The sequence below is a fragment of the Vespula pensylvanica genome, chromosome 10, assembly GCF_014466175.1.
Source record: "Vespula pensylvanica isolate Volc-1 chromosome 10, ASM1446617v1, whole genome shotgun sequence".
Classification (NCBI taxonomy): Eukaryota; Metazoa; Arthropoda; class Insecta; order Hymenoptera; family Vespidae; genus Vespula; species Vespula pensylvanica.
In genome coordinates, this window is record NC_057694.1 from 6,199,746 (window position 1) to 6,224,344 (window position 24,599).

Genomic DNA, 24,599 nt, shown 5'->3' on the forward strand with positions numbered 1-24,599 from the left:
TGTTCGTATGTATACGCATCAGTTGATTTAATTGGCATAATTTGCTCTTTCGTTTTTCTTTTAACGAACTCACTTATATTAATATCGTCATTTTACAAGTGAGAGAGAGAGAGAGAGAGAGAGAGAGAGAGAGAGAAATAAAGAGAGAGAGAGAGAGAGAGAGAAATAAAGAGAGGAATATTGCGAACGACTAAACGTTGTGCTAAAAGCGTCTGCCTTTATGATAGTAAAAGCTCCTGCAAGCTTACTGACTACCGGTGAACGTTAACCTCAGTTTTCTGGCAACCGTAGCTGTGTAAGTCTTCAGCCAAGATATACAATAGCAATTCAACAAAAGGATGATGTCTTCGAAAGAGATTGACCCGAGTAATCGTCTAATTGATTCATTTTTTCTTATTTCTCTGTCTTTTTCTTCCTCTATCGAAACATGCATTCAATCATCTATATCTATATACGTATAGGGTAATCCACGTAATGATAATCATGATTTTTATAATTTAATAAAGGTCATAAACGGAAATTTAATAATTTCTAATCGACAATAAATAAAGTATTTATAATATTAAATAATATTAAATATAATATATATATATATATTCAATGTGATAATAATAATAATAATAATATAATAATAATGTAGAGGATATCAAAATAAATTGAATCATGAATACACACGCTCGATGTTATTTTAAGTTACATTACAACTGAAAATAAAAAATTTTCAATATGCTGAAACGCAAATTTTTCGCTATCGAGGAAATTCATTCGATTGCATAGCACACACACACACACACACGGATACACACGCGCGCGTGATTAACATACATACTGCAATAGATTTTTTATCGTCTTATCAAACGTGTTTCGATTTAATTAACGAAAATTCTAGCGTACTCTTAATTATTAAAAAAGCAACGATAAACAAAGAATATAAAAAAAAAAGAAACGATCCATCATCAACCTCGAATCACTGTAGTAGTATAAAAATAAATGAGAGAGTAAATTAAAGTAAAGTCACTGTGTTTTTCCTTTCAAGATTTTTTCTCTCTCTCTCTCTCTCTCTCTCTCTCTCTCTCTTTCTCTCTCTCTCTATCTATCTCTCTTTCTCTCCATCTCTCTTCGTTGAATCCTTTGTTTCTCATTTAGCAGTGAATTTATCCTCCTTTGGTCTTTTTTACAGATATGCCGAGCGAACAATCCGTTTTTGTGAAACTTGATGGAGAAGAAAGCGAATTGATATTTTTAAATATCCCCAATCCAAAGGTAAGAGAATATATATATATATATTTTTATTTTTTTTTTTTTTTTTTTTTTTTTTGAAAGAAGAAATTAAATTAAAATGTTCCGAATAAAAAGAACAGAATTTTTCATAATCCTTCGTTAAAGCCGGCACGTGTGTTATTAATTTAAAAAAAAAAAAAAAAAAAAAAAAAAAAAAAAAAAAAAAAAAAAAAAAAAAAAAAAAAAAAGTTAGAATCAATGTTGAACTATTAAAAATTATTCAGATCGATAATATCAAAATTAAACAACGATAAAAGATACAAGATAGGAATCAAAAGTCACTAAGCGATTAGATTAAAATCAATTACTCGCTTTCAAGACTAATTTCTTTCTTTCTTTTTTCTTTTCCGATTATAAAACTACGAGGCTTAGGAACTTCTTCTTCTTTTTTTCTCTTTTTTTTTTTCGATACGAAAAGAAAAACAATTATTTGTTCTGAAAAAAGTCGAGAAGGAATATCTAATTAATTGTTGAAATTACCTAATTAACTTTCTTGTGATGTAAAACACCGTACTACAATAAAATATTTACACAATACTTATATTTTAATAATTACAACGTATTATACATCTACAACGCAGCACACTAAATATATACAATTTCAACAAGTGCGTGTATGTGTGTTAAGTAAATGCATTGGATATTTCTTTTTGATTGATTTCAGACGGAATTAGAGAAGATACCACCTCCAGATGCTTTCGTAGTGATGTATTCGGTAATCGACAAGGCATCCTTTCAAAGGGCAGAACAATATTTGGCTTACCTACGTGATCAGGACCTCGGTAAACCAGTCATTTTAGTGGGCAATAAGGTTGACCTAGCTCGTTCTCGAGTCGTTCCATATTCAGGTTTGTAAAAGAAAGAGAAAATATATCAAACAATACCTATTTCTCTCTCTCTCTCTCTCTCTCTCTCTCTCTCTCTCTCTCTCTCTCTCTCACTGTATATACATCTATAGAATCTCTTTCCATTTCGTTAACATAATATGAATAATTTAAAAGTAAGCGAAATAAAGAACAAAAGCCGTTCTTGAACATTCAATCAATTATCAACCGATTAATCCACTTAATTAATATTAATACGGTATAAGCCAAAAATCACCTTCTTCAGATAAGTGAAGTAATGAAAAGAGGAACGATCCAAAAGTTCCTAAAGGTTCCTAAGTAATCCCAAAAAGCAATTACATGTTTTTCGAGAATTATCCAACTTGTAATTAAACTTGTAGTTTCATCATCCGAGAAAGTAGGGAAAAGACAAAAAAGAAAATTCTATCGTCCAAAAGAAGATCCGAAGAAGGATAACAATCGGTTATTAAAGTCGTTTAGAAAATTTTGCTCAACCTCCGCCAATATCCATCGTTTCTCATCCTTTCCATTTATATAAACATATCCATTAAATCTGATTTATTTTTCTCACTTTAATTTCTTAACTTCTTTTTAACAGACGGCAAGGATAAGGCATGTAGATATCGTGCGAAGTTCATCGAGGTGTCGGTTGGTATAAAACACAACGTCGACGAATTATTGGTCGGAATATTGAAACAAATACGGCTAAAAATTGATCAAGGCCAATTGGAAAATCAAAGTGGTGGTAATACGGCGAGCGAGGGAGGCGGTCATTGGTACAATAAGTCTGGAGTTGTGGTACGAGCTAGTATGAAGGCTAAACAAATGTTAAATTCACTCTTCAGAAGAGAAGATAGTAAATTCAAGAACTGCGAAGATCTTCACGTATTGTAGATCGGTAAAAGGAGGAATAGACTTTATTCGAGATGGGGGAAGGAAGGGAAGGACGGGGGAAGATGGGAGAACTGTCTCTCTGTTCTCTCGGTCGATATAATATTAAACATGTTGCATAATATTTTACAACAAGAGCGTTACAAAGGAATATAAAGAACGCTGTTGCGAGTAAAGGATACAGAAAAGGAAAAAGAGGAAAAAGAAAAATAATATATCGCTGATAACAACCAAAAGAGATACATTTTTATATTATTATTATATCAAGCGGCGATATCCAAGTGCCAATCTAATTAATTTCAAATTAGCGTTTTTTTTTTGTTGATTTTTTCTTCTTGATCAAACGAGAATCACGATTACTCTCTCTTTCTCTCTCTCTTTCTCTCTCTCTCTCTCTCTCTCTCTCTCTCTCTATCTTTCCCTCTCTTTCGCGAGAAATTAATTTTGTTGATTAAACTAATCATTTCGCGAGCATTATCTGACGTTAAATATGAAAATAATCTTCTGGTTAATCACTATCAACGTGTTCCGTGTTTATTATATATGTATATACATATATATTCTATACATATATACACACATATATATATATGTATATAGATATATATATATATATAATTAAGAATTTTTTAGGATATAAGCTGCATTACGAAACGTAGTTTTTCTCGTTCGAAGATTTCGATCTTCAATGATAAAACTAACGATTCAGTATCGACCAAAAAAAAATAAATGAATAAATAAATAAATAAATAAATAAATAAATATATGGATCAAATTGATATAAGGACGGATATATATGGAAAAGTCAGAAGTTGGACCAGGGCATACAATTAGCGAGCCACATAAATTTACATAGCTTCCTATACAATACGATATCGAATAAATTTTTTTTTTTAAGTAGTAAATATTATATATATATATATATATATATATAATGTTTCTATTAAAAGATGCGAATGCTGTTATGTTGAAAGTATATATTTCAAAATATCGTGTTGCTGTTCTTTCATATTCTTTGTAATATGAGCAAGACCGTATAAAAACGATTTGTATTTGCAACTTTAATACTTCTTGGATTTGAGCAAAATTGACTCTTGTGTAATATATATAATGTGTGTGTGTGTGTGTGTGTGTGTGTGTGTGTATGTATCTATGTATGTATATATACACACAAGGCAGGGCAATAACTTCGATCATCTTAAATCTCTCAGTTTCTTTCTGCTTATCCTGTATTTCAATTTACTACGACTTCTATTTCTGGAGATATTCCCGTGCAACTGAAAAACTTGGTTATTAAAAATGTAAAAAAACAATTGTTTTTTCTTTTCGATAAAAAAAATAAATTGTCTATTAAATATTTATTAATTAATGTAATTTTATAAAAGCAATCGCAACACAAATTTATTTTTTGGCAATGTAAGATGAATTTTGTTGGTAAGAATTTGTTTATCAAAATTGCTTATAACAAATTGTTAATTAATTGTTAACGATATACTTAAAAAAAAGTAGATAAAATCGTGCCCTTTGAAATAATATTTGATTCAAATATATACGACTTTTAGTTCCGAAGATATTCCCAATACAATTGAAAAACTTTGTCATTAAAAATGTAAAAAAGAAATATTGTTTCCTTGATAGAAAAAAGAAATTGTTTATTAAATATTCGTTAATTAATATAATTTTATAAAATCAATCGTAATATAAATTTATTTTTTGCCAAAATAAGACAAATTACGTTCGTAAGAATTTGTTATGGAAATTGTTTATAACAAATTGTTAATTAATTATTAAAAATATTGTTAAAAAATAGAGAAAATCCTACCGTTTAAAATGGCGTTTGATTCAAATCTCTATGTCTTTTAGTTTCGGAGATATTTCCATATAAGTGAAAGTCGTTTAGATTAACCTACTGACCTATATAATTTCATTCAAGTTGGCTCGGTGACACACTAACCTATATAAATTCCGAGAATTTACGCGGCCCTACTATACTACTACTATTATTACTACGATCAGCTGTACTATACGAATTATGAATGAAAACTTTCGAAGGCGATATCTTCGGAACAAAAAATCGTAGAAACATGATACAAAGACCGTTTTCAAGCGTAACTTATGCTTTATTTATTTAAATATTGCAATAATATCGTTATAATAAAATCAATTTTGCCAATAATTTTTCTAAATTAAATTTTTTTCCTTTCTTTCGTAATTGTAAAATATCTTCTAAACTAATAATTTTTCTGCATACTTAGGTTAATACTTTTTTATAAAGAATGTCAAGTTACATTGACCAGTGTGATTAAAAACATACAATCCCATTTAAAAAAATTTAGTTGACCTTCGCAAATCCTTTAAGCGTCTACCTACAAAAGAAATTATTACTTTAACAGAAAAATTAGTTACGTCCTTTATATCTTTAAAAAGAAGGGATATATTGAAGGTTATCAAAGTTCTTGTTCCACCCTGTACACATACACACACGCGTACATATACATATATATATAATATATGTATTTTATTTATGTTTTTATATCATGAGGTGATATTTTTTATTGTTCCTGTAGTTAAAAACAAAACAGAAGTCAAAGAAAACATTAATAATAATAATATTAACAATAATAATAATAACAACAATAATAATATTAATAATAATAATAATAATAATAATAATAATAATAATAATAATAATAATAATCGTGTCACACATTATTTGTCGAATGTGTTTATCTAGTCATAAGTATATTGAGGAGATCGGTGCTAAAAAAAAGAAAAAAAAAAAAAAAATAGATCAGAAAGCAAAGAAGAATTGCATCTGTTATCTCTATCTGTCTGATCGCATAAAACTATCGTAAAACCTTTTTCATCTCTCTATACGTCGGATTTGATCGTATTAAGAGAGGCAAATGATCTATCGCATTAGTCGTGTGTTTTGCATGATTAGAAAAAAAGAAAGAATGATTGAGAGGGAGAACCTATTATCGATGAACAAATAAAATAAAACAGAAATAAATAATTAAATAAACAAAAAAGTAATCATAATAATAATAATAATAAAAAAAAACAAAAAACACTAAAAAAAAAAAAAAGAAAAAAACTAAAAATTCTTATCAAGTGCCTTTATGTATTTTTGTAATCTAAGATAATTCTAAGTGATCCCACAGGAAATATATTGCAAGGGTATAAACATAATTAAAATTTGTATATTTTATTAATGTTGATTCTATACTCTTGGTTGGTCTTCAAATTAAACCCGTTATCGTAATAGCATGATCCTATATTATTTACGGACATGTAATGGTACGTAATAAATTTTAAAATAAGATTTCACGAACCTCTAGAGTCCGTTTAATGTTGGAATCTAAAGATATCCACATTATACATCTTAATGCGTCTCTTATATACGATTGTTCATGTAAACTTACAGGAATATACGTATACGCATATATAAAATCGTCGAATAAAGGTCACCACATCAAATCTATCCCCCTTATTATTCCCTTTTTCTGAAATGAAAAAGAAAAGAAAGAAAAAAAGAAGAAAAACCTCATAATGATCCTTCTACCAGGTTTGATGATTTTTACATTATTAATATTATTGTGTCTGCTTTCGAAATAATGCGTCACGTAAAACTACTGCCAATTCTTCTTGGTTAATAATAATTTAAATAAAAAAAAAAAAAAAGAGAGAGAGAGAGAGCAAGAAAAGTAAGAACAGAAAAGAGAAACGATTAAGAAGAAATAAAATGAAACGACATATATATTTATATATATATATATATGGAAAAATCCAAAGCAACTCTATTCATTGTGCATGTAATTTATGGTATAATATAATCTCTATTAATAATAAAAAAAAAAAGCAAACAAAAGAAAGAAAGAAAAAATATTCCTAATTATTCGAATATATTATTAATCAAATTATATACATATATATAATTATATAAATATATATATATATATATATATGTATTATTTAATCAAATGTGTTATATTGTCTCATGAATTAATTGCTGAAGGTATTATTAAAAACAAGGACCAAAAAAAAAAATAAGTATGGCTTTAATTCTTCTCTATCTGGGGATTATTGTATTAAAGCAATAATAAAAAAAATGAGACGATTCAAAGTTTTACTGTTATTTTGATATATTTTTTTTTTTTCTATATCTATGTATCCGTATGGTGTAGGAAGATTTGAAAAAAAAAGAAAAAAAGAACGTGAAAGTTGGCAAGAGATAAAATTTGAGATTGAATCACATATGTATGTACTTCATCGTAATAAAATATTATTAAAGATACAATATTTTAATACAATTTTAAAATAAGAAATTATAACTATGAGTAAAGTAAATACTTACATCGAGGACAATAGTTATGTTAGAGAGATAGAAATAAAAATAGAGATAGATAGAGAGAGAGAGAGAGAGAGAGAGAGAGAGAGAGAGAGAGAGAGAATATAAAAGCAGAAACGTCTTATATATATATATATATATATATATATATATATATATATATAATCTATTGTTTTTCTTCAATATCACAGTATATTGGTAATATATCGAAACGTTGATTGAAGCAGGATCTGGAACATCTATTAAATATATATATATATATATATATATATATATATATATATGTATATGTATATGTATATATGTAAAGACAAAGTGCGTCGATTATATTGAAAAAAAAATAAATCTATACTATATAAATAACCTGATATCATGAAATTCGTAATAGAAGGAAATATATTATTATTATTATTATTATTATTATTATTATTATTATTATTATATTAATATAATATATATTATATTAATATTTACTATATATTATATATGAATTGCATCTCTGTATATTTATAACGAAAATCATGATATCGATTTATTTATAAAAGTATAAACATACATATATATATATATACTTTATCATAAAAATCGTATATAGAATCGTATCTAATCTGTCTGATGTATTGATAAGACAGTATATTAAATACAATGATGAAAATCTGTGCATTCAGTATTCCCGTAAATCCTAATTTGTGAAGATGCATTATTCAACGTTAACTATTTTCATTGTGTCGTGCCTTCTTTCCGGAAGTCTCGGTAAGAATTCGAGAATATAATATTTTTATTATTATTATTATTATATATATATATGTGGAAATAAAAAAATCAATAACAATAAAAATAAATAAATAATCAAAAAACAAAAACAGAACAAAAGATACAACTGATATGGATAACAATTTTTATATCAGGAAAAAAAGGTTTCGGTCCAGGTGAACAAGATTGGGGACATGTGACTGTTAGACAATATTCACATATGTTTTGGTGGCTTTATTACACCACAGCAAATGTTGAATCATATTATGAAAAACCCTTACTGATATGGTTACAAGGTGGTCCTGGTGGATCCTCGACATCTTATGGAAACTTCGAGGAACTTGGTCCACTCGATATAAATTTAAAAACGAGGAATTATACATGGGTAGCAATTTTTTCTCTTTTTTCTTTTCCCTTTTTTTCTACTTTCACGAACATTTCCCTACGTAATAATAAAATATAAAAATACCATTGATAATATAGTTGGAAAAAAAAAAATATTTTCTAACAGGTTAAAGATTACAATGTATTGTTCATTGACAATCCAGTTGGTACTGGCTTCAGCTACGTTGAAAAACCAATAGCATATGCTAAAACGAACGAACAAATTGCGCTTGATCTCGTCGAATGTATGAGAGGTTTTTTAAAGGAATTACCTACATTTTCTAATGTTCCTACTTATATCTTAACTGAATCCTATGGTGGAAAAATGGGAGCTGAATTTGCTCTTGTTTGGTACAAGGTGTGACGTTTTTGACTGTCTATTTTTTTTTTCTCATATAAATAATTTTATATATGTATATATACATATATATATATATATATTATATAAATAAAATATATTTCAAATTCATAGGCAGAAAAAGCAGGTACTATTAAAAGTAATTTAAAAGGAGTTGGTCTTGGCGACGCTTGGATATCTCCCATCGATTCTGTCATGACTTGGGCACCATTTTTACTTAACACGGTAATACTTTTTATAAGATAAATTTTCTGATGATCGTATAATCGATCGATGCCATGTTCTATAAAAATATTTCATATTTCATTAGGGTATGATCGATTCGAACGGTTATAAAAATATTGATAAATCAGCTAAAGCAACGAGAGATGCCGTTAATAACGGCGAATGGTTAAAGGCAACAACTTTATGGAGTAATACGGAAAACGTAATTCTACAAGTTGCGGATAATATCGATTTCTATAACATTCTAACGAAATTGTCTCCTTTCAACTTACGTTCCCGAAATCTTGGAAAAAAGTCGCCAATTCATATTGATAAAGGTAATTATATTTTTTCCATGATATGTATATATATATATATATATACATAATGATTTTCTTTGATCGATTTAAAAATAAAAAGAAGAAAAATTCAAATTTTTGATAAAGTAATTAACTTTAGTTTGGTTAACATACTACGAAACTATCTTTGCAATTTAACGATAGTAATGATAATAATAATGTGATTATATTACAGACACAATATATCAGGGTTTGGCTTATCGAGATAGTAGAAGTTTAGGAGAACTGATGAATGGACCGGTAAGAGAGGCACTTGGTATTAAAAATTATCATGGTCGTCAAAGCAATAACGTGTTCTATATGTTACGTGAGGATTTCATGAAACCAGTAGTTGACAAAGGTATCTCCTAGTTATAAAAAAAAAAAAATATAACATATGTGAATATTATTATTTTTTTCCTCCTTCAAGAGATCAGACTCTGTCCGATAATTTCTCTCAGGTGTGATACTAGTTATTATCTTGCTAACGTATAAAGTATGTACTGATTAATTTTGATACGCCTAGTGCTTCGAGATAAAATGTTCGTTTAACCGCATGAGAGTAAATTAAATATCGACAAGCTAAAGTAGATATTTATCTTCGTCGAATAAGATTAAAATGTTTCTCACTGTTATGTGTAAAATCTATATGTATAGACAAAACGTTATCGTATTTTATAGTGGAACTTTTGCTGAACGAAACTGACCTCAATGTGTTCGTCTATACCGGACACATGGATCTCATCGTTGATACACCAGGCATGAATTTAATATATACGTCATTTATTTAATTTTATTTTCTTTCTTTTTTTTTTTTACGTGAACAGAACGAATACTCAAATGACGTTGACAAAATTTTTTAGGCACGGTACTTTGGGTCGAAACATTGAAATGGAAAAATACTAATTATTGGGCTAACTCTAACAGGCATTCATTAGTTTCTGGTAACATTATCGAAGGTTATTCTAAAAGATATAATAATTTTGGAATGTACTGGGTCAATAGGGCAGGACACATGGTACGCATTTTTTATAATAATTTATTTTCAATACATGAACGAGTGATTATATGAAAGTTGTTCTAATAAGTCGTATATACTTTTCCTATCGAAATCAAAATTATTAATTAAAATTATAAATTAACTTTGAAATAATAATTACTTTTTCTATAATGACGAGCACAAAAAAAAGTAGGAATAAGTACGTGCGTTTATTTTTGACAAAAGGACAACAAACGGAGAGAAAAATAATTCTCTTTTATGCGATTGAAAAAAATCTGGACAATAATGTGCGACTAAACATTTATATTAATTTTTCAAATGACTTAGATCACTGTCATAATCACTGGCTCATTGTATCGTATATTAATAGAAAATTAATAGAAAGTTTTCAATGTATGATAAATTTTAGGTACCGAAAGACAATCCTGCAGCCATGGCAATTATATTAAAAGATTTAACAGAAAATACATGATGTTAATAATTTTTGTTTAATATTATGAATGATCTCATTAAGTCGCTCTAATAAAAATATTATTAAAGAGTACACCTCGTATATAAACACATCACTCTATTTATTTAAATATTTATATAATCGATTATCGAAAGCGAAATAACAAAATTAATTCAATGTTATTCGATCTGACAGAATCAACTGACCGATTGAATTTTTATCGTGCTTTCCACGGGAAATCGATAAATCAACAGCAATACACATCTACACACAAACTTATATTTATATACCTAATTTATATACGTGTCATTGAGGGAAGAAATTTGTGGTGTAAAAAAAATTTGCAAAAATGTTAACCTCAAAACAGATTAAAATTCATAAAATGTTGGATGAACGATGGACCACCAGAGATAAAATAAATCAGTATCGCGGAGTTCTCAAGTTATACGGTTAATTAATTAATTTATTAATTAATTAATTTTAACGAATAAAAAGGATAAATGAACATTTTTTTTATTATTACGTTTGAAAGAAAAAAAAAAAAAAAGAAAAGGGAAAGAAAAAAGAATTATCATAAAATATATATATATATATATTTTTTTTTTCATCTTTTATCACAGCTCGAGATAAAAAGATTCGTGCATCGGAATTGACTAAATTGAAGCAAAGAGTATTTAAAAATTTGAAATCACTGCAAACGGATGTACGAGAGTATCGTGATATCGTCACTCAAATTGTTACTGGAAATAAAGTTCGTCTTATACCGATATTACAACGATACGATAACTTTCATTTGGCTTTTGGTCAACTCGACTCAGATGTAATTTCATTTATCAATTTTCTTTTTTGTATCTAGAACATTGTGTAGCTAAAAGTCTACTACTATTATTATTATTATTATTATTATTTTTATTATTATACTATTATTATTACTACCAATTTCTAGAACACAGCGATGGAGAAACTTTTTTAATGGTGAATCAATTTTACCCGCACACTTTGAAATTTTATTAAAAATGAAATATAGATAAATAACAATATTCTATTAATCTAATAAATAATTGCAAAATCTTGATCGTGTCTCGTAAAAATTCTTAGAAATCTCCACATTTTTTTTCTTAATAATTTACATAACTTTTAGTTGAACCTTTTAATCGCCATCGCTGTTCTACAGGTAGAATATAAACTTTTTGAGAGACATGAAAATATTTAAAACTTGAAATATTGTAGGAGCTTCATAATCGAATTTATCAAAACAGCGAATTATATCGTCGACAATTGGATAAATTACGTTACGAAAAGGAGAAATTAGCTAAGAAATTTTTCGATTTACAAGTATGATCGCGCCATATTTTTAATAAAATAAAAATACGTACGTTCCTATTAAAATATTTAAACAAATATTTTTTTTCTTATCCATTGAAAAAGCTTGAAAAATGTTTGCTAATGGAAGAGGAAAATAAGGAAGTACAAACGGACTGTTTCGTTCAACGTTTGGTGGCATATTTGCAACGATCAACATCTAAAGAAAATGGTGTTAAATCTATTGGAGTTACATATTTAACGATAATTAACATTTTGAAAAATGTACGTTTATTTGTTTGATATTTTTACTTATCTCGTTAAAGATTTTTTATTGCTATTTCATTCTCACCCTATATATATATATATATATATATATATATATATATATATATACATACATACATATATATTGGTATATATATACACATGTACACATATATATACAGGATGCAATATATTTCGATGCACTTCTTAAAGCTATCAAAGATGATAAAAAGGATCAATGTAAAGTGATAGTAAAGACAACGATAATGGGACAATTGGTGGCAGAAAATGTGGATGATTTGAAACAAAAATATAAATTAATGACTATTGACGTTCTGAAAAATATGAAAGAAAGAGAACGTACTTTAATTATTACACGTGAACGCGTTGCCGATCTTTGGGAGTATGCGAAATCTTTAGTACGAATAGAGGTAACTATTCGTTCTTTTTTTTGTCTTAATTTTTTATTTAAAAAATGTTTTTTCATTCCTTTCTTTTTTTTTTTTTTTTTTTTAATTTCGAACTGCAGCACACAAAATTAAATTGTTAACTAGATAAGAATGCGATCATATTAAGACATTATTACATTTTTTCTTATTTAAAGAGAGATTAATTAGATACTATAAGGCAAATATAAATATAAACACCGCATTTACAGAGCGACACTATTTTTGCCAGAAAAAGTATCGGTAATGACGAAAACGTTCAATTGGAAAACCAACTTAAACGTTTGGAAGAGATTTGTGACATATTGAAGGAGAACGTTTTAGTTAGAAGTTATAACGAATTGTTCCCAAGGTATGTTTAAAAAATAATGTATTAATACGCAAATGTGTGATGAGGATGCAATACTATTAATGTAACAATGATTAAAAAAAAAAAAAAAGAAACAAACAAACATAAAGAAAATAAAAAAACAATTCACTTCAATCATTACATTAGACTCGAAGAACAAATGAGACAGAAGACACGTTTGATCAATCAATTTAATTATAATATAAAAGAACGCGATGATCTTTTATCTAAAAAGGAAGAAGCTCTTGCCGTTCTTGAAAATCTCGAACATACGATGGTAACTACGACAACACAGTATGTAGACATTATTAATCATTTTACAATAGTAAAAAAAAAAAAAAAAAAAAAGACAAAACAAAAAATCATGATTGCAAGTATATCAATCAAATAAATGATCTCTTATCTTCTTATCTAGATATAGAATAGATAAAAAAGTTATGTTAGAAGAGATTGAAACTCAAAAAAAACGTATTATCGAATATAAAGATCAAAGAAGATCTCATGGTGAATTATCGATTAAGATAACAGCAACTTTACAAAATATGCTACTTATGCTTATTTGTATTAAACAGCTTAAAGGGATATTACAAGTAACTACCAAAAAACAAGCAAAACTTGCCACTACTGAAGAATTTGAGATTGACGAAACGGTTGAACCTGTCCTAGAGAAAATAGATACAGATGGTTATTAATTTATGTTATTCGAGTTATTCGTAGTTTTAGAAAATTCTATTTTATATATGAAAATTCATATTAATATATGTACATATATATATATATATATTCTTTTAGTCGTAGCATTATTGGCAGAAGTTACTCAATTAATGGGTATCCTTCTCGGAATGAGCAATTTCGAACTCGATAAAGAGAAGAATGAGAGAGCGAGACAATTGTATCAAACTTATGTCGCTGATTATATCTCTAATCTCAAATTTGGGAAGGACGTATTAGAGCCAGATAAAAGTTTGGTCACACACATACATATATATATACATAAATTAGATAATTAAAAAGTAAATGTTGTAATGATTGTTATTTCAGCTCTGATCGTCGAACATGAAATCGTAGATCCAAACGTATTAACGCGAAGTGATGTAAAGAATCAAAGTAGAAAAGTGGTAGAAGCTAATTTGAAACTTGACTAATGTATTGGTATGAAAATTTCATTTTTTATTTATCTTATTAAAAAACTGTCTTAATGTATATATAACGTAGCAGAAATTTATCTACGTTCGGTAAATCGAAATTTTCTACACGCACATATATTTTAATAAATATATTTTAATTATAAACAAATATAATAATAATTATTATTTATATTACAATTATTATTATATTATATTGTTATATATTATAACAAAAAAATATTAATTATAGATATTATTCTTCAATATTATTTATACGTCCCCAACCTAGCCTTTCTTTTCTTCTTTCTACTCTCAACCAAGTAGGTACAGGAATTTCAAAAGCATGAGCATTTGGATATTTTAATGGTGGTTCTGGTTCTTTGAAAGGATGAACCTTTTTCAGTTTCTTCAATAAAAATTCCTTATTTATTTCTTTAGGATCCCGGTACCTATCTAAATATAAATTAAAAGCTCGTTTTAATGGGAACCATTCCTGTTTTTTTATATATGGTTTTGGAAAATCGTACTCAAATACTGGTTCTTTTGTTTCTAAAAATATATATTAAATTTTTTAATTAATATATATATATATATATATATAAATAACTTATATAGGTAATACATATATATATGTCAAATATTAATACATACCTAAATTAAAATGATAAAAATTAGAAAGAGATTGATCCCAATCCGATTGGAAAAATGCTAATCCTGCTGGCGTTATATAATCTTGATGTTCTCTATAGAACTCCAATGTGTTCCAGTCGCGTTCCGATAAGCTCAGACTGAAACATATCATAAATAATGAAGTAATCCATTGAAAACATTTATCTCAAATTTAATATATTACAAATCATTTCTTTACCAAGGCTGTTCTTTTTTATATTTTGTATAATCAATACGTTTATCTTGTTTATATAATACAAATATATATCTACAGTAACCAATACCTTTAGGCGGTATTGGTCTTAAGTAATCAATTAATTGTTCCCCTTTCGCTATGTCATTTCCAGGTATATTTCCACTGTAATCAAATATAATCTATCAAGAATTTTATTCTTAGAAATACGATATAGAAAATAACTATAATATATAAAACATAAATTTTCTAGAAACTTACATAAACCAATGGCAATATTCATTATCGGTTTTAGTAAAGTTTCCATCTGGTGTAGTCATTAATAAAGTCCATAATGTATCTGAATTAGCATCATATTTGATGCTAGGTTGGTTTTTTGCTTCACTCGGTTTAATTACATTTCCGTTATATACTCTAGCAAGTGTATCCTCAGATCCAAAATCATAATCTATTTGTAATTTTATAACCGGATAAAAAAATGCATCTTTATACAAATGTTGATATATTCCATAATGTTCTGCAATTTTATAAACATGTTCCGGCCCGTGCGTTTGCCACCAAATCTCACGTATTTTCTGTAAATCGATATTTACTACCAAAAAAAAAAAAAAAAGAAGAAAAGAAAAGAAAGAAAGAAAAAAGATTATAATGATATTCACTTGAAAAATCTCATCTTTACAGATAATTGATTGATGTATTAATCAATAAATTATATTGAATAATTATATTTAACACACTTACTTTGCAGTTTACGTGATATTTTTTCTAACTCAGGATTTATTTTATTATCTTTCATTTCCTTATTCCATTCTTTTATTACCGTTGTAGGTATTTTAGGTAATGGTAAACCAATATTAACTTGATTTTTTAAATAGAGTTCTCTTCGCTTTGCCACTAAAAACAAATTCTGTCAAATATACCAAAGTAATGAAATACGTTAATATATAATATTTACCTTGCAGTCGTTCTTCTAATGTACGAGCATTCATTGGGGATCTTCCACGTATAACATGACCATATCGAACTTGTTGACCATTAATATGTAATAAATCAGTGGAAAAAGAATGAAAAATCCTTCGCGCCATGCCTCTCTCTTAATTTACGAAAAAGAAAATATTCTAACCTCAATAATGATTTCTCTACGGAACAATATCTGCTACTCTTCCTATACATATATTTTCCTATAGATATTTTTTCATGTGTATGTAATATATATGAATATAAAAAATTTAACTTTTTTACATATGTTATATTTATTTATCGTGTATGATAAGTGTAACAAATCTAACGTTCTTCTCTAAATTATATAATAAAATTATAAAGCCATATAAGAAAAACTCGAAAACTCGTCTAATGAATTTTAGTACCAATATTTTCTTTTATTTCTTTTTCTTTTTCTTTTTTTTTGAAATAAAAGAAACTGTTCAACGTGTTTAAAAAAATATATATACATATATATATATATATATAATCATTATTTATTTTGTAGTAATGAAAACGATTCTATTGATAAACAAAAAAAAATATAATAAAAAAATATTATATTTTTTTTATCTTTATACGATACTCTCACTCGAATTTATTACTTTATAATAATCCGAATTACCTTATTTTATCTGATCATTAAAATTTATGATAATGATGCTTGGTGTTTATCGGAATGGGTAATAATATAATTTGTATACTTTAATATTTCTTATTCGCACGTAATGGATATAAGGATGCAATAAAATAAACGTATTCGTTACAATAGATAGAAAACAATTATTATATTACGAATTATCATAATGTATTACGAATTTCTAAGTAAAATCCTAATGTCATTAGAACGACGTTTAGATAGAAATTTATATCGAAATTGAAGTTTAAAGTTTTCGAGTTTGAATTTTTGGCGGGTTAATGAATAATTGTTAGCAGAGCGCAGTCTACAAATGGCTACTGATACAACCAACGATGTCGTAGAAATGCGATACGAAGGAATCTTATTTTATATATAAAAAGTGACGATACTGAAAGTGCCGAAACAACGGTGATTGATGTTTCGCACGCGTTTAGTCGCGAATAAAACTTTTCGCAATTTTTTACCGATTGCGACATCTCGTTTTCCGCGGGAAAGCAATGTCTGGATATCGGAAAGTGAATTACTACGAGCTGTGCAGATTGTGTACCAGCAGCGAAGGCAATAAAATGAATATATTTCGCGATGAAGGTCGTAGGCGACAACTTCAAACAAAAATTCAAACATGTTTACCCATTCAGGTGAGGAAACATGCTTTTGACATGAAATGGACTTGTTCTTCGCGGTATCAAAGTTGCTCTGTTTTTAGACTACAGCAAGCACTGATAGAAATTATAAATTACTATATAATTCTGTCCACTGCTAGAAAAAAAAAGTAATAATAATAATAATAATAATAATAATAATAATAATAATAATAAAAATAAATAAATATATAAATAAATAAAATAAGAATATATACAATAAAGAAGTTTATAAGAAATTCTTAAGTATGCCTAAATTCCATGAAATTCTCTGTAAATTCTACTTAATGAAGTTGCGCATAGAGAAGCATATAAGGTTTTTCAATATATTAAGACAATCCATATTCGTGTGAACTTCAAGGTTTTAGAAGAGGATTCATTACCTAAAATCGTCTGCCACGAGTGTGTCAGGAAGTTGGAAAATTTCATTGAGTTCCGAGAAACTGTTGTTAGTGCAGAGGGTATGCTCGAGTCTTATTTCACTTCGCTGCGCTTTTCTGAGGATTTTTTAAAAGAAGGTAAAGTGTATGTAAAAAACATTGAAAAGGAAAGACCTTCGACTCCAGACGCTGAGGGTTTAAAATCCGTGGAGAAAGTATTATCAAACGCAGGAAATCAAGTGCTAACAAATGAACAACATGGACAACATCAACAACCTGTTGTTGTTAGCAATATTAATGCGTCAAATATACAAATTATCAGTGGTGTCCAATCTAGGGTACAGCAATATAAATGTGCCATGCAGGTTTGTTTCAAACGGAGTAATTAATTAAATGGACTTCAATTAAATTTCTTTCTTATATATTTTGTGTATCATAGATATATTTATAGTACAATTATATATATTATTATTGGAATAATCTTTAGGTTTATAACTTTTAAAAAGAATTGCTTTCCATTTTACTTAGATGCAATCAAATGGTGATATGTCAACTGCAGTTGTAGAAGCTACAGCGGAGACTCACTACAGTTGTCAACAGCAAACATCTCAACGGGTATCGCCTCAAAGATCGAACGAAACACAAAATGAAATTAGTGAATCACAAGCTCAGTCACCTCAAATTCAAGCTTCAAACCAAATACAAAATCATAATCAAGTGGTACAACAAGGACAACCTCAAAGACAAATTTCACAACAATTAACTCAATCTACTCAAATAACACAACAAAATCAGACTCAGCTAAATCATCAACAACAAGGACAGTCACAGATAACTCAGCAGATACAGCATTTGCAGAGACAGCAAAGACTTCAACAAATAGACAAACAACAAGTGCAAATTGCTACACAACAGGAATTTATTGTGAAACAGGAACCTTCAACTCAAGTCGTTCAACAAAATAATAATATTATACTTAAAACAGATACGGAAGCAGAACAGAATCAACAAATTATACAAAAAGTTCAACCTGATACCCAAAAAGAGGAGAATGCATCTCCTTGTCAAAACTATACGACAGTACAGGCTGCTCCAGAGGTATTTTTGAGTTTAGGATTTAAAGAAACGTCTTTACCCAATCAACCTGTTCAAGATGAAGGAAAAGATTTCAAAGATTTTACAAAAAGTACTACTGAAGATGTAATGTCTCGCACTTCGATTGGACAAATATCAGAATTTCTCAGAATCAGATCAGGCACTGAACAGACACCTTTAATTACCGTTAATCCTCAGGTTATATCACAATCTACTAGGAGTACCACGTGCCGTAATTGCAGTAAAAATTTTTCATCCCTAAGTCAAATAAATAATCATACTTGTACACTGATAAATGGAGGACCAGATATCATAGTGAAAGAAGAATCTATACAAGTTAATGGAAATTCTTTTAATTGTGATGTTTGTGGAAAGCCTTTCAAAAGAAAAGAACACTTATTTCAACATCGAAAGCTACACACTGGAGAACGTCCATACGTATGCACAACATGTGCCAAAGCTTTTAGTCGTAAGGAACATTTGGTTAGACATTCTGTATCACATACGGGTCAAAAAATGCATGAATGTGAATTGTGCGGCAAAAGCTTTTCACGGAAAGACAACCTTCACAAACATCGAAAAACGCATGGTGTAACAGGTCCCTATATTTGTGAAACTTGTGGAAAATCTTTTATGGTGAAACATTATTATGTGATGCATTTATCAACACATGCACCAATTATTACAGACGGTGGTTGTCATGATCCTTTGCCATATAAATGCGACATGTGTCACAAAGCATTTTCTGTAAAACAGTATCTCACTGCGCACAAATATAGACATAGAAAGAATAATAACTCTGCACAGATTACTTTAAGCAGGCATCACCAACAACAATCGCAACAATCAAATAATACTATAAACAGCATTAATGTTGTGGGGAACAACGTTGCTACATCAGGAAATATAAATGACAATAATGGTCAATCAAGTAATGGACCTACAGTGGAAATACAAAATGTTGTTGAAAGAAGTGAACAGACTAATGGTTCATTTAATAATAGTCAATACCATAATAATATACAAGAATTTCAATGAGACAAGGGGAAGCGTGTCTACTACGTTCTCTTGCCAAATGGTAATAACCATAAGATTGTAGTTGTATAGGTAAGAGAAATTCTATGACGCGCTCGAATGTTTTGTTATTTTATTTTGCTCTTGATTATAAATTTTTTGTACTTTGATATGAACAATCATAACTAAGAGCAAAGTTATTATTTTTAATAAGTTAACGCTTTGACGATCGCGTATAATGACTCTAAAGTCAAAGTTTTAACTAATTTGCTATTCATTTGTAAGTCAAAAGGTAGACTTCATAAGAGCTTTCTATATGAAGTAATATGTATATACCTATATGTACGCGTATATTCTGTGAGCAAAGTATTATTTATGAATAACATACTACACACACTCACACACATGCATACCTTTGATACAGATTGATACCTTTGGTAGGTAGACAGTTCAATTAAAAATAAGGAAAACAAAATATTATCTGAAATGATCAAAGATATGATGGTCATGAGGTTGTTTCAACATCTAATTTGGATTATATTTATTACCTACCATCTTCAAACTTTGATAAACATATAATAAAAATTAAACATGTTTAATATCATTTATAATATAATTAAAAAAGAAAAATTGCACACAATAATATATATTAAATTAACAACAGATGTATACTGAATATAAATGTGCCAATACCAAAAAGGAAGGATCAAACTTTTAAAAAATCAATACTAATGCAGATATAAAAAGATACCGCTCTATTTTATTTATATGAAAACATTAGTCTAATTATCAGTTGTCAAATAGATGTATCAAAATACTCACAGGCTCATATTTACTTTCATAACGATAGAAAGATCGATTATTAATAATTTTATATGAATCCATAGAAATTTTATTTTGGATTCCAGTTCATAATACGCCTCGCATATATTACACGTCAATTATCAGAATCACATAAAGCAGCCCTATTCGAATCAGTGATTGTAACAATCCATGACAGTTAGGGGAAGATATGTTTATATGAAAATTTAGAGAGTATTGAACAAGAAAAAGAAGACCAAAGAAATTTATACATGTATAAAATAGAGATAAATAATGTTTTATTAGTATAATAGAAATGAGAACAGGGCCCAGAATTAAAATATCATCAATTCCCTGTATTAATGATTTCTTGTTAAGAGATATTGTTAGTCATTTCATGTGACCACTCTGTCTCATATAGATTCTATATAACACACTGTGTATGTAGAAAAGTTATGTTAATCTTTCATTTTCGCAATATATTGAGTGCAAATGAAAATGTAAGGATAAGAGCACAAATTAGAACAATGAGTATATGTAAAGTTCATGTGAGTATGTAAAAAAAGGATGGATAAATCACGTGATTATAAAAACTTTAGTAAGGGTTTAATCTGCTACTGACCAAAAGAAAAAAAAAAAAAAATAGTAATGTATCTTTATTTTTTAGGTCGCATTTAGTGAACAACAAAATTAGCTCATTAATCAAACCAGTTATTTTTATTTACATATGTTAAAGTAGCCTTGCATTTATAATCATGAAATAGGGGATAGACCCCATAAAACTGTAAAGTAAAGAGGTTTACTGCAGTTTTTAATTACATAAGAATACTACATTTCTCTCAAAAATATAAGATTCTGTGTATAAACAAGATGTCACCATTTACTTCGCCATATTTTCTTTATACTAGACTTTATACTTGTAAAATAATAAAGCACATAGTGTGCATACTATCTGTGCAGTTCAATTTTTGTTGTGCCGAAAGCGTTGGTAATAATCTTGATTTATTAAGGATGATTTTCAACAATGTAAGCTTACGCGAAAATGATTATTTTCTGTTTGCATTTTTGCATCTCTTTTTGTATTTTATATATCTTAAAGTAAAATGATAAATTTTAAATGCATCCAAATTTTTACAAAATCTTCTATAGTACAAAAATTCATTTTCACTTAATACCAAATTGTACAGAATAGATATGTGTATATGTGGTTTCAGCTATTATAAACCAAAGACTGAGCTTTGCCATTATTTTATTACTAATAAAAGACAATTGTTTCAATTATTACATCAATGTGTCTTCATAGATGAAACATAAATTTTTAACGGCAAGGCAACATTTCTTCTCTTTATAAATTCTTTTGGTATTCTATTACCAAAAGAATTTATACATTAAAAATTGATATCATCAAGTTTTAACACCTTTTGTTAACATTTATTACTATCAGAATTGTAAAGAAATCAACGGCCGTTTTTTATCCTTCATGAATTGATTTATTACATAACAATAACAACAAATATTGCAATGTACAAATGTATTGTGCTTAGTTGGTGATCAGTAATATTCAATGTTTATTCTCTATTATTAATAAATATGTAAGTATTCAAATATATATATATTTGATTGATACTTTATATTGTTTTTACTATATATATATATATATATATATATGCATATTATGTAATGGTAATACATATGTAGTAAAAACAACATAAAATATATTCCAAAATATATTCGATAAAAATGATAAATAAAAGGAATTATTTGAGTATAAAGTAAATTTATTAATACCTAATATAGCTGTGTATTATATACTGACCATGATTTTCGATTTTGATTGATTTATATAGAAAAAACATAGATCGTTGTTTAATACGAATAAAAAATTTTTATTATAATTTTCCTTAAATGCATGAAATTGTTTCAAATTTTACATATGCAAAAGAACAAAAAAAAATTCTATATATCACGCATCATATGTATGTGTGTGTGTATTATATACATCTCATGTATAACTGACCAATGGTATTAGTTGGTTCACTTAGTGTTCTTTTTTATCGCGAGATAGTGCTGGAGTATGCTGGCACCATTTTTGATTTCGAATGACGTAATTACAATCTTCGCTTCCCTGTGCTAGTTTACTTCCTTAGTATCAATGTGTTCGTGTTTAAATCGATTCTCTTCCTATGCTTTTGCAAGGATTTACGCTATAAATTTTCATGATCGCATTTTTTGTTCGATTTTGGTGATCAAGGGTTCATTCCAAAGATAAAGGTTTTTTTTTACAGAAGATTATCTCTTCAGATATTTGAAAAATATTATATTTTTCTGCAAAAATCATATCTAAAAAATAAATAATTTTCGCCCAAAAGTCTTGGCTGATTTGAAAATTGGAAATAATGATTCAGTGTAAAACAATTTGTATCTTTCGAACAAGTCTTTGATCATCAAAATTAAACAAAAATTGTCGGAAGAATTTCTGATGTAAACACTGGCGACAAGTTGCACGTGTAGTACAAGTAGTATTCATTTTTTTGTGTTTTGTAATTTTCACTTACAAGTGAAAACCTACGTCTCTGGATATTACGCAAAGTTTCGGTAAATTTTATAGTTACTTAGAACGTCTGTGTTTATTTTATTTTATTTTATTTTTTTCATATTTTGCTGATGTTCTACATTGCGAGATATATAATCTAACAGTATCAAACAGTTACAAGTCTTTGCATTTATTTAAAGATTTATTACTTTCGAATTAACAAAAATTTTGGAAAATATTGGATACTTAGTATTAAGCATATTAACACTTTGCACTCTCGTGGTTGCTTCAAGAACATATAATTTGTTATACATTTAAATAGTAAAGTAAATGTACTAAAGATACAAACTAAAAATGGTTCTATAAAACAGTAAGACCATAAAATGTATTATATAACAGTTTCTTCCGATGCTTTATATTTTTTTTAAATGCGAAGTGCTAATAATAGATTCATCGTTTAGTTACAGTATCCGCTTTGGCATTTGAGTAAACGTTTCTGTATAAATGAGTACGATCGATGGATTCTTTCGATCCATTGAGCACCCACAGGCTAGAATAGTTCATAAAATATATAAGCTTCTATTTTTAATTTTTTTTTGAGCGTTGCACTTGGAGAATTTAGTCTTTAACCATTATAGCAATGGTTAAAGAATGAAGCAAAGAAGAATTTAAGAGAATTATTATAGATAATAATTAATAAAAGTGAATAAGAATAAATTGGAACGACGACAACGATAGAAAAGTTTTCTGTGCGTTTTCTTAAAAAATTAATATAGAATTATTATATATTCAATTTATTAATACGTCAAGATGTAACTAACAATTTAAAATGTAATTAATCTAATGTATAATTGATATTAGATAGAAAAGAGATTTTCGAAAAACATTGAAATATGCAGCCATTCGCCCGGTAGTACTTGCGTTCTAACTAAATTATATTTATAATTTAGTTATAGATTTTTGATATAATTTAAAAATAGATTGTAATAAGTCGCAAGTACTACCGACCCAGGTCCCACCACTTGGAGGTTGCTGCATTTGGGGACCCGCGGACTAACGGGGACTCTACTTTAAAATTCGCGTGACCGGCGTGATCAAATAACGTTCTATAAAACGAAGTCCCCGGTAGGACTTTTAATCGCGCCCGAATACTCCCGTGAGTGTTAGAATAACGGTGACTCTACTCTAAATTCGCATTCGCGACGTTTTACGCACTCACCGAGATTGTAGGCAACTAACTGGAGGAGGATCAGTCCACGCTTACGGATAGCAAACCATACTACTCGGTAGTACATAAACCGACAC

At 28.0% G+C, this 24,599-nt stretch overlaps 5 protein-coding genes across 8 annotated transcripts in view; 4 read left to right on the plus strand and 1 right to left on the minus strand.

Moving 5' to 3' along the window:
• The window catches only part of LOC122632218 (GTP-binding protein GEM), a 36,889-nt gene extending 30,392 nt beyond the window's left edge, over positions 1 to 6,497 (plus strand). For all 4 annotated transcript variants that reach the window (XM_043818781.1, XM_043818780.1, XM_043818783.1 and 1 more), the window contains exons 5-7: positions 1,181 to 1,263; positions 1,946 to 2,129; positions 2,725 to 6,497. In XM_043818781.1, coding sequence (XP_043674716.1) covers positions 1,181 to 1,263; positions 1,946 to 2,129; positions 2,725 to 3,020 — 563 coding nt within the window. In that variant the 3' untranslated portion in view covers positions 3,021 to 6,497. The remainder of the gene's footprint in view (positions 1 to 1,180; positions 1,264 to 1,945; positions 2,130 to 2,724) is intronic.
• Positions 6,498 to 7,993: 1,496 nt separating this feature from the next.
• On the plus strand, positions 7,994 to 10,949 carry LOC122632217 (retinoid-inducible serine carboxypeptidase-like). The gene is made up of 9 exons (XM_043818779.1): positions 7,994 to 8,121; positions 8,277 to 8,506; positions 8,633 to 8,863; positions 8,978 to 9,088; positions 9,174 to 9,405; positions 9,602 to 9,766; positions 10,087 to 10,164; positions 10,269 to 10,423; positions 10,815 to 10,949. The coding sequence occupies exons 1-9, from the start codon at positions 8,064 to 8,066 to the stop codon at positions 10,875 to 10,877; spliced, it is 1,323 nt and encodes a 440-aa protein (XP_043674714.1). The 5' UTR covers positions 7,994 to 8,063; the 3' UTR covers positions 10,878 to 10,949.
• Positions 10,950 to 11,078: 129 nt separating this feature from the next.
• LOC122632216 lies at positions 11,079 to 14,530 on the plus strand. Its single transcript, XM_043818778.1, has 10 exons — positions 11,079 to 11,305; positions 11,477 to 11,676; positions 12,087 to 12,191; positions 12,285 to 12,443; positions 12,608 to 12,856; positions 13,084 to 13,223; positions 13,368 to 13,514; positions 13,636 to 13,904; positions 14,013 to 14,183; positions 14,262 to 14,530. Exons 1-10 carry the CDS (start codon positions 11,206 to 11,208, stop codon positions 14,363 to 14,365), a joined length of 1,644 nt encoding a protein of 547 aa, XP_043674713.1. The 5' UTR covers positions 11,079 to 11,205; the 3' UTR covers positions 14,366 to 14,530.
• A 5-nt stretch (positions 14,531 to 14,535) lies between these two features.
• On the minus strand, positions 14,536 to 16,460 carry LOC122632219 (39S ribosomal protein L38, mitochondrial). The gene is made up of 6 exons (XM_043818784.1): positions 16,165 to 16,460; positions 15,951 to 16,103; positions 15,471 to 15,801; positions 15,216 to 15,374; positions 14,999 to 15,135; positions 14,536 to 14,896 (listed from the first exon to the last, which is right to left on the minus strand). The coding sequence occupies exons 1-6, from the start codon at positions 16,292 to 16,294 to the stop codon at positions 14,601 to 14,603; spliced, it is 1,206 nt and encodes a 401-aa protein (XP_043674719.1). The 5' UTR covers positions 16,295 to 16,460; the 3' UTR covers positions 14,536 to 14,600.
• Positions 16,461 to 17,138: 678 nt separating this feature from the next.
• LOC122632288 (zinc finger protein 585B-like) lies at positions 17,139 to 22,370 on the plus strand. Its single transcript, XM_043818923.1, has 3 exons — positions 17,139 to 17,468; positions 17,833 to 18,216; positions 18,380 to 22,370. Exons 1-3 carry the CDS (start codon positions 17,328 to 17,330, stop codon positions 19,982 to 19,984), a joined length of 2,130 nt encoding a protein of 709 aa, XP_043674858.1. The 5' UTR covers positions 17,139 to 17,327; the 3' UTR covers positions 19,985 to 22,370.
• The last annotated feature ends 2,229 nt before the right edge of the window (positions 22,371 to 24,599 follow it).

What these genes read in the sequence shown, in the direction of transcription:
- LOC122632217 (XM_043818779.1), top strand. Translation starts at nt 8,064, where the DNA reads ATGCATTATTCAACGTTAACTATTTTCATTGTGTCGTGCCTTCTTTCC. An exon ending in GAAACCAGTAGTTGACAAAG is followed by an intron (nt 9,767 to 10,086) that starts GTATCTCCTAGT and finishes CGTATTTTATAG; the next exon opens with TGGAACTTTTGCTGAACGAA. An exon ending in TCAATAGGGCAGGACACATG is followed by an intron (nt 10,424 to 10,814) that starts GTACGCATTTTT and finishes GATAAATTTTAG; the next exon opens with GTACCGAAAGACAATCCTGC.
- LOC122632216 (XM_043818778.1), top strand. Translation starts at nt 11,206, where the DNA reads ATGTTAACCTCAAAACAGATTAAAATTCATAAAATGTTGGATGAACGA. An exon ending in AGAGAAAATAGATACAGATG is followed by an intron (nt 13,905 to 14,012) that starts GTTATTAATTTA and finishes ATATTCTTTTAG; the next exon opens with TCGTAGCATTATTGGCAGAA. An exon ending in CGTATTAGAGCCAGATAAAA is followed by an intron (nt 14,184 to 14,261) that starts GTTTGGTCACAC and finishes TTGTTATTTCAG; the next exon opens with CTCTGATCGTCGAACATGAA.
- LOC122632219 (XM_043818784.1), bottom strand. Translation starts at nt 16,294, where the DNA reads ATGGCGCGAAGGATTTTTCATTCTTTTTCCACTGATTTATTACATATT. An exon ending in ATTAGAAGAACGACTGCAAG is followed by an intron (nt 16,104 to 16,164) that starts GTAAATATTATA and finishes ATTTGTTTTTAG; the next exon opens with TGGCAAAGCGAAGAGAACTC. An exon ending in TTTTTATCATTTTAATTTAG is followed by an intron (nt 14,897 to 14,998) that starts GTATGTATTAAT and finishes ATATATTTTTAG; the next exon opens with AAACAAAAGAACCAGTATTT.
- LOC122632288 (XM_043818923.1), top strand. Translation starts at nt 17,328, where the DNA reads ATGTCTGGATATCGGAAAGTGAATTACTACGAGCTGTGCAGATTGTGT. An exon ending in AAACATGTTTACCCATTCAG is followed by an intron (nt 17,469 to 17,832) that starts GTGAGGAAACAT and finishes GTGAACTTCAAG; the next exon opens with GTTTTAGAAGAGGATTCATT. An exon ending in AATATAAATGTGCCATGCAG is followed by an intron (nt 18,217 to 18,379) that starts GTTTGTTTCAAA and finishes CATTTTACTTAG; the next exon opens with ATGCAATCAAATGGTGATAT.